At 37.7% G+C, this 15,012-nt stretch overlaps 1 protein-coding gene across 1 annotated transcript in view; it reads left to right on the top strand.

Annotated features, from left to right (window-relative positions):
- Positions 1-15,012, top strand: part of XDH (xanthine dehydrogenase) — a 67,602-nt gene that overhangs the window by 15,242 nt on the left and 37,348 nt on the right. Inside the window, exons 7-13 of the mRNA XM_003757821.4 lie at positions 5,338-5,406; positions 6,615-6,701; positions 8,011-8,152; positions 9,840-9,932; positions 11,191-11,342; positions 12,802-12,895; positions 13,875-13,984. Of these exons, the coding sequence (XP_003757869.2) occupies positions 5,338-5,406; positions 6,615-6,701; positions 8,011-8,152; positions 9,840-9,932; positions 11,191-11,342; positions 12,802-12,895; positions 13,875-13,984 (747 nt within the window). The remainder of the gene's footprint in view (positions 1-5,337; positions 5,407-6,614; positions 6,702-8,010; positions 8,153-9,839; positions 9,933-11,190; positions 11,343-12,801; positions 12,896-13,874; positions 13,985-15,012) is intronic.

The following is a 15,012-nucleotide window of genomic DNA, read 5'->3' as shown; positions in this document are numbered from 1 at the left end:
TGATTTAACTTAAATGTGAACCTATTTTCAGAGAGTCAATTGTTACATTTACCAGCTGTCATCATGGGAGTTAAGGAAATTGAAAAACAGGGAGGTCAGAATGTATGGAGGAATAAGGAATTGTGATGGAGAAGACTATAAGTCAGGTAGTGAATTTATTAGAGAGAAGAGAGAGTGAGTGATCTGGAGGTCCACAAGGGGAAGGAACAAGGACAAGATGGCATGAACTCTATCTATTTTTGCATGAGCCTTGATGGCCATTGCTTTTATTTTTAAATAATATTTTATTTTCTCCCAATTTCATGTTAAAACAATATTTTTTTAAAGTTTTAATTTCAAATTCAACACCTGCCTCTCCTCTCCCTTTCCTGAGATTCTGAGCAATCTGATATAGATTATACATATGCAATCATGCAAAAAATTTCTACATTATTCATTTTGTATAAGAAAACAAGAATAAAAGAAAGAATGAATGAATTAAAGAAAAAAGAAAAGAGGAAGGGAGGGAAGAAAAGAAGAAAGAAGTAAAAAAAAAAACAGAAAGAAAGGAAAAGAAAGAGTAAAATACAGTATGCTTCAGTCTATATCCAGACTATCAGTTCTTGGACATGAACTTTAAGGAAGGAATCATTACTGAATAATGGTGGCAGAAAGAGAGAGTCTGGAAGGGCTGTGGGAAGCAAGGAGTGTTCCAGCTTCTCTAATTTCTTCTCCTGAACCAGTATTTTAGGGGGTGCAAGAGCACTAAGCTGTGGAGAGGATTCTAAGAGAAATGGTGTCTTCAAGAAGAAACTAGTGTTTGAGGAGATGGAAGGAATGTGCAATGAAGAGGTGATTTAGGTTGGAAGAGGATTTGTTAACTTTAAAGTTTCCCAAGTGATAGAGTATCAGTCCTGAAGTCAGGAGGACCTGAGTTCAAATCTGGCCTCACTCACTTAATACTTCCTGGCTGTGTGACCCTGGGCATGTCACTTAACCCCAATTGTCTCAGCAAAATAAATAAATAAATAAGTTTCCCAAGGGATTATTGAAAAATTGTCATAGATCTATAGCTTAAAAAGAACTTTAGAAGTCATGTAATTCAACCCTCTCATTTTATGGATGAGAAAACCGAATAACAGAGAGTTTAAATGAGTTGACTGAAAGTACTAAGTGTTACAGAGGCCATATTGAACTGCAGCCATCCAAACTGAGGAGCTTTTCCCATCATACCACAATGGCAAAGAAGGACAGGGTCCAGGGAGAGTTAGGGTTATTTACTACTAGGGAGAGTTAAAGCTGTTTACTATATGGGATAACCTCTGCCTTTGTGACTGATCTTCCTATTCCTCCCATCCACATCTCTCTTTCACTGAATTTGGAAATCATCAAGGGCCATTCCCAGGTCAGACACTATATGAGGACAGCTCAACTTCTAACAAAACAACCTATGAGAAAAATTAGGGGGTATAGCCATGGGGAGGGTGGAATACATACTCTTGGGTTAGGGTGAGGAATTACTCTTAAATCTACTCAAATTAGTTCCTTTTTAATTTAGACACTATGGAGGTAACAGATCAGATTTTGTACCCCTCATGAAATGTTTCCTTATTTTTATAAATAGCTTATTTCTCTTACATGTATTTATAATCTGTCCCTTCCACTGCTCCACCCCCTTCCTTGAACTACTTTATCAACAATTAAATAAAAAATAAAATCCTCATCATAAACATGCATAATTTAGTAAAAACAAATTTGCATACTGACCAGGCCTCCAAAATCTATATCTCATTCTCATTTTAAAGTTCATACACTCTCTGATAGGGGATGAGTAGAATGTTTTATTATTGGTCCTCTGTAATACTGGTTTATCATTGCGTTGATTTATCTTTCTGAGTTGTTTTTCTTTATAATGTCATGTATAAATTATTCTCTCACATTAGCTCACTCAGAAAGTGTTTTCCAGTTCTACCTGAGTTTTCAGTGAGTCCAAGATCTTAAAATTAGGACTGAAAGAGGCTATCATCTAATATACTCTCTCCAGCTTGCAGATAAGGAAACTAAAACTCTCAGTATTAGCATAAGTTCTCCAAGGTCACAACTGTGGCAAGTAACAGAGGTGAGATTGAAACTAGTCTCTTGGGACTCCAAAAGCCCAGGGCAGTTTTTAGTACATCACACTGTGCTGCTCTATTGTCAACCCGATTCAGAGAAGTGTTCGAGAATAGTGGGATTTTTCCATTCCTGTGGACCAATTATGGCACATCTTGAGCTGGTTCCTGGAAAAGGCAAAATGTCTAAGAAGTTAATTCTTTAAAGAAATGCAGGAACTAGCTTTTCTTAGAACTCAGCAACACCAGCCAGGCATGCAGGTGCTATAAATGATACTGATTACCATTCCACTGAACTCAGCACGAGTATGTAATTGTCCCAGTGTGGGATTTATAAGACTGGTTATTAAGACATCCTTCCTCTAAGGCAGTGGTTCTTGAATCCCTGTGGCTGTATATACTATGTCAGGAAATACAAAGCATATGAATACATTCATACAAATTCCACCCCCATAAAACAAAACAAAAACAAAGCCTATAGTGTAGCAAAGATGGAGCTGAGCTGTGCCTAGGAATTCCAGCAGCCAAGATAAATTGTAGGTTGGGTGAGGGAGAGAAAACATATAGATATTCATTGGCTCTGGTCTGATGCAAGTAGCACTGGTAAACAGGTTTTTCCCTCAGAAAATCCAGCCACACACCACCAGTGGGGTGGCTAGCAGCACCAGGCAGGTGTGTGGGGACAGTGGGAGAAGTTGGCCTTGAACATGGGGTATGAGCATGGGGTGTGACCTTAAATAGAACTAGGTTTTTTCTCTACCTGCCAATATTCTGAGAAGAAGCCCCCAGTTCCTCATTCTAGTAATAGCTCTAGGAGTAGGGTTAAACAGGATTTTCTTATCTTAATTTCCCAGAGACTTCACCCATTTTCCATGATTTTTGTGTGCATGAGATGATTCTGATTCTAAATCAAAGAATGATATCAGTTTCAGGAATGGATATGTTGAATTTGCAGGGAGGCAATAATTTAAATCATGGAATGTCAGAACTAGAAGGATCTTCAGTCCCTTAGGCTCCCTTTGCTCCCACCCCACAACCTTTAAAATAAAATATAAAGAAGTGGACTCAGAGAGGTGAAGAGACTGGGAGAAGGGGAAGTCACACAACAGATTAAGATTGGAGTCCTGGTCTTTATATTCTAAGACTAGATAGGATTTCGTGTTCCCTCTCCCTTGCTTCTACCCCATTGGCTGCTGTTGAGATGTTTCAGTTCCTGATCTCAGGCATCTTGTTTAGTTTCTGATCAGGAGTAAGTTTTAACCATTTTTGTTTCTCAATATAAACTTAGGGCTAATTGTCACATTCCTGAGCTTTTTGACTACTCTCTTTCTAAGGAAGAGCAGTTAGATTTTTTTTCCTCCTATAGTTTGCCCCTGTCCTAGAAGATAGAAGTAGGTAGTGGAGATGGAATGAAATTCTGCTTCTGCTACATACTAGCTCTGTGACCAACATTAAGCTACTTGACCACTCTGAGCCTATCTTTTCATCTGGAAAATAGAGATGAGGATACTGCATGGGGTCTTCTATTTGGAGTTTTCCAGAGGAAATTATTCAACAGCTCAGTGGTCAGGTGTCAACATTTTATCTGGAGAGCACAGGGCAGGACTCTGAATGAATAGCACCTGATATCCTTGGCAAGAAATCCCCCTCCTTAAAATTCTCATAGTATTTTCTCCTCTCTTTATCCTTATTTTCCTTTCTCTTGAATCATAGCTATTTGTGTAAGTATTTTTCCTCCATCAGACTGATGTTCCTTGAGAGCAGGTCTATAACATTCATTTTTATATCTACTCTCCAATATGCCTCGTCCATTACATGTAATTACTAAATATTTATGAATGTATTGATTCCTTTAAATAGACTAGATTGGGGCAGTTAGGTGGTGCAGTGGATAGAGCACCAGCCCTGAAGTCAGAAGGACCTGAGTTCAAATGTGACTTCAGACATTTAATACTTCCTAGCTGTGTGACCTTGGGCAAGTCACTTAGCCTCAATTGCCTCAGCAACTAAATAAATAAATAAACTAGACCAGACCAAGAGGCAGCTAGGTGGTACAGTGAATAGAAGCCTAGGCCTGTAGTCAGGAAGTCCTGAATTCAAATGTGACCTCAGATATTTATTAGCTGTGTGCCTCTGGGAAAATCACTTAATATCTGTCTGCCTCAGTTTCCACAGTTGTAAAATGGGGATAATAACAACCCCTACTTCCTCAGATTGTTGTAAAAACTAAATGAGATAGTAATTGTAAAACATTTAGCACAGTGCTTGACACAGAGTGGGTCCTACATATAGGATAGCTATTGTTAGTACTGTTGTACTTGAATATCAATCAATAATCAACTGATAAGGTCCTGCTGTGGGCTAGGCACAGGGCATACAAAGACAAAAATGAAAGTTCCTGCCCTCAAGGAGGTTATATTCTTTGGGGGAAGATAACATGTGTATACATGAGTATATACCAAAAAACATGTATATATGTATGAGCAGATACAAAATATACAAAACATACATAAGTAATACAAAATACAAACTGAGTATATACAAAGTATAACAAAAATGAGTATATTCAAAAAGGCAATTTGTTGGGAGAGGGGCTATACTAACAGTTGAGGGGATGAAGGGAGATTCAATGTCAAAGGTACATTTGAACTGAGCTTTAAAAAAGGGAACAAGGCATTCTAAGTTATGTTGGTGAGAAAAAAATTACACTATGGACATGAGATGTGAGATGCGATGTCTGAGGAATAGCAAAGTCAGGTTGGCTATTCTATAGCACAAGGCAAGTTAGAACCAGGTTGTGAAGGGTTTTAAATAACACAAAAAAAAAAAGAAAATTTTTTATTTGAGACTAGCACTAACAAGGGAAGGAATTTCTTGAGCACAGGAGTAGTATTGTTTTAGGAAAATCACAATGGTAATCTTATGGAAAATAAGTTGAAGTAGGGAAATGAATCCTGAGGTTCTATTAGTCTTCCAGGCATGAGTTGACTTTTTCTATCATCTCTACTTAGTGCCTATTACAAGGAAGCTCATACATATTGATTTAGGAATGTCTTGTAATTAGATTAGAACAAGCAACAGACAATCTAATCCAGCCACGGGTTGTATTGGATGAGATGGGAGGTCTCCCTTAAACTCATTTACTCCAGGAAGAGGAAACAGAACCTGCAGTTCTCTGAAAGGGAATCTATTTTCTTCAGCCTTGAAAGAGTTTCTGAGTAAAAGCAAATATACCTTATTCTTTTAGGATGGGGGATGCTGTGGAGGAAAGGGAGAGAATCCAAACTGCTGCATGAATCAAAAAGAAAATAGCACGGTAAGCCCTTTACCCTCAGTCCCAGTCCCTCCCGTGACCAGAGTTTGTGCAACTGAAAGCTGACAAAAGATTGCCAGCTGGGCAAGAAAGGGATAGGGCACTGAAAAGTTTGGGAGCATCTGCTTGGTGCTTCTCACTGCCCTTATATCCTGGGTTTACTTCAAAACTGACTGCAAAGTCATTTCTCATCCCAACTCCTCTGTTTCTCTGTCAGTAGGTGAAGGAATGGAATCTTACAAGTTTTCTTATTAAATATTTTAAAGGGAGGCAGAGAATGCATATCACATTTCTTCTTCTCTTACTCCTTTTTCTTCTTCTTTCTTCCATATGTTCCTTGCTTCCTTCTTTTCCTCCTTCTTTCTCTTCCTTCTTCAGTCTCCTTCTTTTCCAATCCTCCTCTACCTCCTTCTTTACTTCCTCCTCTTCCCTTCTCTTCTCCCTCATTCTTCTTTTTCTTCTTCCTCTTCTTTCTCCTCCTCCTCTTTCCTTTCTTCTTCTTCTACTTTTTTCTAGTAAATTTATTTATTTTCTAATACACATTGATTTGTGAATCATGTTGGGAGAGAAAAATCAGAGCAAAAAGGAAAAACTATGGAAGAGATTAAAAAAGAAATAGAAAAAAGAAGTGAATATAGCATGTGTTAATTATATTCAGTTTCCCTGCAGATGCAGATGGCATTTTCTGTCTAAACTGTATTGGAATTGCTTTGGAACACTGAACCGCTGAGAAGAAATAAATCTTTCATAACTGATCTTCATACATTCTTGTAGTTATTGTGTATAGTGTATTCCTGGTTCTGCATGTTTCACTCAGGATCAGTTCAGTAAATCTTTCCAGGTCTTTATAAAATTAGTCTGTTCATTGTTTTTATAGAACAATAGAATATAGTAATGAATATTTCATTACTTTCATATACCACAACTTGTTCAGCCATTCCCTAAGTGATGGGCATATACTCATTTTCCAATTCTTCACTATCACAAAAAGAGCTGCTAAAAACATTTTTGTACATATGGGTCCCTTTCCCTTCTTTATGTCTCTTCTTCCTCCTCCTCCTCTTTCTTCTTTTTTTTCCTATTCTTAATCATCTTCATCATCTTTTTTTCTTCCTCTCCTTCCTTCTTTTCTTCTTCTTCTTCCTCTTCTTCCTCTTTCTTTTCCTCTTTTTTCCCCTCCTCTTATCTTATCCTCTTGTGTTTTTTTGCAGTTATATCTCTCATCATCTTTGTTTAATCCAGAGGAATTCCTGCCATTAGATCCTACCCAAGAGCCTATCTTCCCACCAGAGTTAATGGTAGGTGATGCCTCAGAGGGGGAAATGAGCTTTTTAACTTGATTTTTGTACTATCTCTACTAGAGACAAGCTGTGAGGTAATTGTCAGAGACCCAATAGTCCTGGATTTGAATGCTATTCTTGAAATTTACTCAGTGTGCAATAGCCATACCTAAAACACAGAGCTCAAGGCTGTTCTGGGGTAATATATGCAAAGCACTTTATAAATGTTAGCTCTTATTAGTTAAGTAATAGCATGGTGTAGTGTCAGGAAGTAGTTGATTTCTTTTAAAATTCAATTTCCTAGTTCAATAAAAGTACTTTGACCTTCAAAATTTAATTCATTCCCAGCTTTCCATGAATATTATTATAGAATAAAAAAAGATTTGCCTGTATGCTATTTGAAGGTTGCTTTTTAGTCTTTAATGTCTTTTTTCTTCATATAAAATATAGTGTGCTTTCCTCTGTTCATAGTACCTTGGAAATCTCTCAATTTTGCTATCAGATCCCATATTAAAATCATTTATCTATGGATTGTTTATTTCACTTCAGTTCATAGAGCCACAGAAGAGTTGGAAAGGAACTTAGAATATGGAGCATAAAATACCAGAGCTAGAAAAGACTTTAGAATATAGAACCATAGAATTCCAGGGTTGAGAGTTTTAAAGTTGGGAAGGACCTTAAAACGACTGAATTGTAAAATGTCAGAGCTTAAAAGGATCTCAAGTAGAACATCATAGCTAAAAGGAACCTTAGAACATAGAATGACCCTGGAATGTGAAATTTGAGAGGAACATAATAAGCATGTTGAACTGTAGATTTCAGAACTGGAAGGAAGCTAATAACACAGAACCATAGAATGCCAGAGCTAGAAGGGACTTCAGAATATAGAAAAAACAATATCATAGCTCGATTTCATTAGCTTAGAACATAGATCTGTGGAATGACTAAGCTGGAAAAAACCTTAGAACACTGAATCATAGTTTCATGAATGGAAGGGAAGTAGCATTGGTCCAGAAAGAGCCGACACATAGTGGTTTTAAGTTACTTAACTCTTGGTTCTCTGGGTAGACTACTTGCCAAAACAGAGAAGGGGCATTGGTACCTGTTGCGATAGAGGAGATTATCTCATCTAGGTGAGAACTAGGTTCCTTTCACCAGAGAAATTAAGGGTCTAGTTCCTATCCCTAAAAAAGCATAGAGTAATCAGCTAATTCCTCCAGTGCATTTAAGAATACTTTTGTCAGGAAAATAGGAATAAGGAAGAGGTAATGTGGCAATAAGGTTTTTTCCCAATCCAGAAAGAAACAATTGAAACTTATATTCTTAGAGACTGAAAGATGAGCCCCAGAAGCAACTGTGTTTCCAAGGAGAGCGAGTAAAATGGATCCAGGTTGCCACCCTGAAGGAACTGGTGGAACTGAAGTCCCAGCATCCAGATGCCAAGCTGGTGGTGGGGAACACTGAGATTGGTAAAAGGGAATGCTATGGAAGGGGGTATCACAGGATCAGGTGCATGTTGTATTGTTTTTAGCACAGTCCAAAGCTGGCATTTTTTTATTCCTTTTGGTCCTTCTACAAGGATTTATCTGTTGGATGCCTCAGAAGAGCTTCTGGCAACCTCCATTCTATCAGGTTATTTCCTCACCATGTCAAAAGCCATAGGTTGAGAGGGGCAGGTGCTCTCTAATGTCTTTTATCTGGGGAAGTACTTTGATAGGAAGGAAAGGAGGTGCTCAAGTGAGACTCTAGTTTGCCTTACTGTTCAGAACTTTGTGACCCTAGAAATACACTGCATAAGAGTTGGGAGGCAATGCTTAGATTTAGGGTCAGGGGAACTGGGTTCAACCCCCCCTTCCAAACTTAGAGCTTATAAAGTCTATGTAAGTAACAACACCTATAGAGTACCAGTTACTTCATCTATAAAAATAAAAGATTTTGACTAGATGAATTCTAAGGATACTTCTCACTCACACCTCATGATCCCTCAGGTTCCTGGCATCTCAGGCTCTTCACTTGGTTTTGACAGTGTCTGTTCAGATGCTCACACAAGGCATGAAGATTGATATTGATCATGGATGGCCAGTTTTTAAAATCTAAATTTAAAATCTAAGATTTTAAAAATATAGAATCTGGTTTGTAGAAATAAGTGACAACTTGCTTCAGGCAGTAACATTCTGGAGAGGAAAATTATCTGATGTTCCTTTTCACCAAAACCATTTCACCCATTGATGAAATAGTACATTGGAGAGTGACTAGAGATTTGTGCCCTAGCAAAAACTACATTCTAGGTTTGGAAGAGCTAGCCTTGATTGGTCACTGGTAATTGATACCTTTTTCCTGATGTATAGTTGCTAAAGAGGATTCCTGTTTGTAACCACCTCTTCCCTCCCCATCCAGGCTTCCAATGGAAATTGTTTTACATTTAGTTGAATTCAAACTTGCCAAGAGCAGTAATATCTTACCTTTCCATATAGAACATAATCTTCCCTAAGGAGAGGAACAGCATCGTTTTTATAATTGTGTCCCTAGCCCTTTGTATGGGGCTTGGCACATAATAGTTGTTAATTTTTGTTGAGTAGTGAAGTATTATTTAGAGGAAGCATTTTGTGGTGAGCAGAGAGATGACCTCAGTACTAGTACTTAGAATCAAGTGTTATCTTTGAAACATGCTGACAAATCTGAATTTTGTTCTAGTCAACGTCCTAATATTATAAATGGCAGCTGCAATGATAGAGGAACTTTCCTCACAGAATATTCTCTAGACCAGTGAAAGCACAGGTCTTTATCCTTATTATTATGGTAGATACTTAATAATATTTATTGTGAAGAGTTAGTCTGGGTTCTGTCACATCATGTCAGTGATAAGTAAAGCATTTATTAAGAAGCTACTATGTGCCAAGCACTTGCCTACACATTGAGAAAAACAAAGACAAAAATGAAGGAGTATCTGTCTTCAAGGAGTTTAAATTTTAAAAGTAGGATCCAAAGCCTATCAAAAAATGTTAGTCAGAAAAGGGAGTTTTAGCCTAGTTAGCCACAGGAGTTGTCAGTAAAATGATAGGGTGATTGAGGTTGTTTCTGACTTTTCTAGTAGTGACAATGATGGTTATGAGGACAATGATAACTGGATATTTGACTCTAACTTTTTTTTTAAAGGTATTGAGATGAAATTTAAGAACAAGCTATTCCCTCTAATAGTCTGCCCGACTTGGATTCCTGAATTGAATTTTGTGGAGCGTGGCCCAGAAGGTAAGTGGAAGATGCTTACTGAATATGGAGGAGCTACACACCTTATTCTTTCAAAATAAAATTTAAGAAGACAAAATAGAAGGGATCACCTTGTAACGATCTTTAAATGCTCAACAGAGAATTTTGCATTTGTTTCTGAAGGTGATAAAGAACTACTGGAGTTTATTGAATTGGGGACAGGAATAGATGACATGATCACACAAAATCACTTTGGCAGCTGAACAGAGGATGGATTTGAATGGGGAGAGATCTGAGGCAGGGAAATCAATTAGGAGGCTATCTCATTAGACTAGGTAATAGTCTAGGATGGTGGCTGTGTGAGTGGAGAGAAGGGATCATATAGAGATAGAAAAATCAATTTACTAACTACTATTTACTGTCCAAAAATGGAAGGAATTGAAAGGTAATGAGTGTCTCCTCCTAGGTCTTCAGGCAAAGACAAGGAGTCCCCCATTGGGTATGCGTGTTTTGAGGGATGTTTCTATCCAAGGATTATCCATAGATCTGCGTGTCTTTGAGCTGTTCCATCATTTAAAAATAACTAAAAACTGGGCAGAATATAGGTGCTATTAAAATATATATTAGAATAATTTTTAATCATTGAATGTAGAAAGTGTATTTGATTGAGAAAAATAGAAATTATTTTGTGAAGTAGTAGCATTTCAGCTAAACCTTGAAAAATAGGCAAGATTTTGACAAAGAAGGGGGAGAATATTCCAGGGGAAGAAAGAACAAGTGCAGAGACAGAAATGTTGAAAACGGTAGGAATAGTAGAAAGATAGTTCAGTTTAGCTACCAAAAAAGTAGTAGAATATAAGGTTGAAAGAGTAAGCTCAAGAAAAGTCATGGAGGACCCCCAGTGCTAGCATAAGGAATTCGACAGCCAGTTGGAAATTGACTAGGAAAATTTTTTTAGTTTTGAGCAGGGATATGACAAGATCAATGCAGTGTTTTCTGTCAATAGTAGGGAAGGAGGAGAGACTAGAGGTGGGCAAACCATTTAGGGGGTTATTAACTGAGTGCCAGAACCAGATTTGTAACAATGAGAATTGAAAGAAGGGGCATCATGAGTAACAGGTACCTGATATTCTGAATGAATAACTATATAGAATGGGGCGGGGGGCGGTATTTACAAGACTTGACCATAGTCTGTGGCCAATGAATCTATAGATGGATAGATGGATAGATAGATAGATATCTTGGAGGGGTATGTGGTTGTCAAAGTTGATAGGAAGGATGACAGTGGCTTCTTTCCTAGGCATTTCCTTTGGGGCAGCCTGCCCTCTGACTGAAGTGGAGAAAGCCTTAGTTGCTGCCATAGCTGAGCTCCCATCCTACCAGACAGAAGTGTTCAAAGGGGTCCTGGAGCAGCTGCGTTGGTTTGCTGGAAAACAGGTCAAGTCTGTGGCGGTGAGTCACTTTGTCAGAGATTCATTGGGTAAAGCAGAAAGGGCTGGTCAAGTAGGAGAAGTTACTATATGAAATATTATAATAATTGTATTTTGGTTTCTGCAGCTGATGTGCACTGCATCCTCCAGACAACTGCATCTCCTTCCCTTTGAGTCTTGGTTTTCTTGAAATTGAAAAAAAAATACTGCATCTTGGCTATATCTTCTAATTCCACTTAATAAAACAGGTTCAAATTGTAGCTCTGCTTCTTGCTACCTGTGTAATTTTGTTAGTTACTTATCCTCTCTTGGGCTTCAGTTTCCTTATTTACAAAATTAGGAGTTGAATTGATCTGCATGGTCCTTTCTAGCTTGAAATCTATGATCTATGGTTTTGAATAAGACAAATGATATTTTCCCATTCCTCCCCTGACATGAACGTAGAAAAAATAACCAAGAAAGCTAAGAATTCCACAAGCAGACCCATAAAGAATGTTGTTGGATAGAATACTGGGATGAATTTAGTAATATTAAATATGAGAGATAAACGTGAATCTTACACTTATTAAAAAAAACCCCACAACTTCACAATTATGGCATTGGAGAAGCATGATTATAGAACAGTTTGAAAAAGTTCCAAGAGAATTTTGAAGACAAAAAGAGCTTTACAACATCTTAGATTCCATCAAGAAAGGCATTACTTCCAGGAATAAGGAAGTGAAACGTCTACTAAATTCCACCCTGATCAAAGCACATCTGAAATTCTCTGTCCAATTCTGAGTGCCATGTTTTTGGAAAAGCATTGATAAACGGAGAGTGTCCAGAAGAAGACCACCAGTATGATCAAAAAGCCTTGAGTTTATGTTACATGAAGATGGTTGAAAGAACTTAGGATATATAGATTGCAGAAGAGAAAATGCCTGGAAGATAAGATAACTATGCTCAGGTGTTTGAAGAGTTATGCAGAAAAGATATGAAGCCTGTTTTATTCAGCAGAATTAGAAGCCATGGAGGGAAGTCACAAAGAAGTAAATTTAGGCTTGATATCAAGAAAAGCTTCTTTAAAAATTAGAGCTATCCATAAGTAGAAAGGTCCGTTTCAGGATTTCTTTCCCATTCCTACTGGAGGTCTTTGAGCAGAATAATTTATCAGATATGATATAGTGGGGATTCTTTTGGAGGTATGGGTTGGGTCAGATGGTCATTGGTCTAGTTCGCAAATTAGGTCATTCAGATTAGCCCTTTAGTGATTCAAAAAAAAAAAAAAAAACTGGCTGTCCTGTTTGGCCTTGCTCATTTTCAAAGTTAATGGAAGGATAGTCCAAGAAATTGGAAGGTGCATCTTTTGAGGATAGAAGTGGGGTGAGTCATCAGAATTCCTCATCTCTACCAGCTCTCTTTTCAAAGATCAAGAATTAGTGAGCAAAAGTTTCCTAAGAGTGGGCTAATTCTAACTACATGTTACATGTCTTTCTTTTCAGTCCATTGGGGGGAATGTCATCAATGCCAGCCCAATTTCTGACCTCAACCCCGTTTTCATGGCCAGCGGAGCCAGAGCAACTCTTGTGTCAAAAGGTGAGTTGGTGTAGTTGTATACATAAAATATAGAGGGCTGGACCTGAATCAGAAAGACCCAGAAATCATTAGCTGTCTGATATGGGCACTCATGTCAATTCTTTGGCCTCATTTCTTTATTGGTCTCTTTATTCTTATTATCCTAATAAGGATAGGGCAAACTGATACAGTTTCTTTGTCCAGAAAACACCAAATGGGGTTACAAAGAATCAGACGAGACTAAAATGATTGAACAGCAAGAAGTATTCATCTCACAGGATTATCCTGAGATTCAGAGATATGCCAAGGACCATGCAAATCTTAAGATATAAACTACCATTTCTATTATTCTGAGAAAGAAGGCATTTGAAAGGGATGTATTCCCAAAACGTTTATTCCCTAGGAAAACAGAACAGATGACTGATTGAGAGTCAGGGGCGGGGGCATTCAGAAACCATTATATCCAGCCTGGTTAATGTTTTAAGTCAAGGGGATTATTATGGTAAGGGAAAATTTTGGAATGGTATCCAGGGAATTTGCACTCTTCTCATTATAAAAAAGGAATGAAAAATAAATAAGATAAAAGATAAGTTGAGCAAATGAATTTTTCAAAGATGACATTATACAGTAGAAAGAATGCTACATCTAAAATCACAGGACTCAAATCCCAGTTCTACACTTACCAAATGTATCACAACTGTGATCTTTATTTGTAAAACGCAGTTGGACTGCATTATCTCTAAGGCTTCTTCTCTCTCTAAGTTCATGATCTGATTTAGGATTTCTTAGCAAATGAATATATATTTTAGATAAAGAATATGCTCCAAATTCTCTCTGAGTTTTATCCCTTTCTCCATGCCAAATCTTTCCTTTAGTTTCATAGTCTCATGATAATTATGACCTGATGAAGTGATCCAGTGCCCAGACGTTTCTGTGCTCAGCTGGTGATAGCTTCTGATATGGCCTTCTGAACTCAGTCTTCCTCCTTCTCTCCATACAGGGACCAGGAGGACTGTTAGGATGGACTACAATTTTTTTCCTAGTTACAGAAAGACACTTTTAAGTCCGGAAGAGATACTGCTTTCCATTGAGATTCCCTACAGCCGGAAGGTGAGACATTGGGGTTAATTTTGGGTCTAACTCCCATACTTAGAGGTACATGCTTCAGAGAAAAAAGTTCTAACTCTGGACTCAGATGACTTGGATTCATACCCTAACTCTGTGACCTCATGCAAATGACTTTACTTCCCTGGACATCAGTTTCTTCAACTGTAAAGTAAGGGGCTTGGACCAGAGATGTTCTCTGGAGTTCTTTCCCAATTCTAAATATAAAATCCTATGATCTCCATGAAAGCATAGCATACTTCATAAACCAAGACATCTGGAATTTTTCTTTCTTTCTCTCTCCCTTCCTTTTTTCCTTCCTTCCCTTTATTTTTTTCTTCCTTCCATCCTTCCCTTCCTTCCTTCATTTATTTCTATGTTCCTTTCTTCCTATCACACAAACCTCAAATCACTTCTGGACAGTTTGCAAGTATACATTGATTTACTGCAAAGCACATTTAAAGTTCATGTTCCAAATGACCATCTCATACTTCTATAGCTCTTCCACTCACTAACTTTCTGCCAAGACAGACTAACACAATCTGAGAGTTAGAAGGAACTTCAACAGCCTTTTAAGTCCAACATAAACTGGAAAGGAACCCCACTATGAGATACCCAACAAGTGGTTGTCCAACCCATGTTTTAAGATCTCCAATATAGGGATTCATGCTCTCCCACAAAGCATTCCATTCTGCCTTTGTATAGTTCTAATTGTTAGAAAGTTTGTTTCTTAATACCTTCCAGATTTAAATTTATGATCCTGTGAATTTATAAAGAATTCTTGCCTTTAGAAATGTTAGTATTTAAATAATGTTTGGAAGAACCATCATTTCTTCTTCCTCCTTTACCTCTGATGCAATAATTGAATGCTATGACCTGGAGCCAAGAAGCCTTGAGTTCAAATTCAGCCTCTTATACTTACTAGCTGTATGAATCTTGAGTGAGTCAATAATTCTGTTTACCTCAGTTTTCTCATCTATAAAATGAGCTGGAGAAGAAAAATGGTAAACTGCTATAGGATCTTACCAAGAAAA

Source organism: Sarcophilus harrisii, chromosome 2 (assembly GCF_902635505.1).
Source record: "Sarcophilus harrisii chromosome 2, mSarHar1.11, whole genome shotgun sequence".
Taxonomy (NCBI): Eukaryota; Metazoa; Chordata; class Mammalia; order Dasyuromorphia; family Dasyuridae; genus Sarcophilus; species Sarcophilus harrisii.
This window is presented reverse-complemented; position numbering and strand designations above follow the sequence as displayed.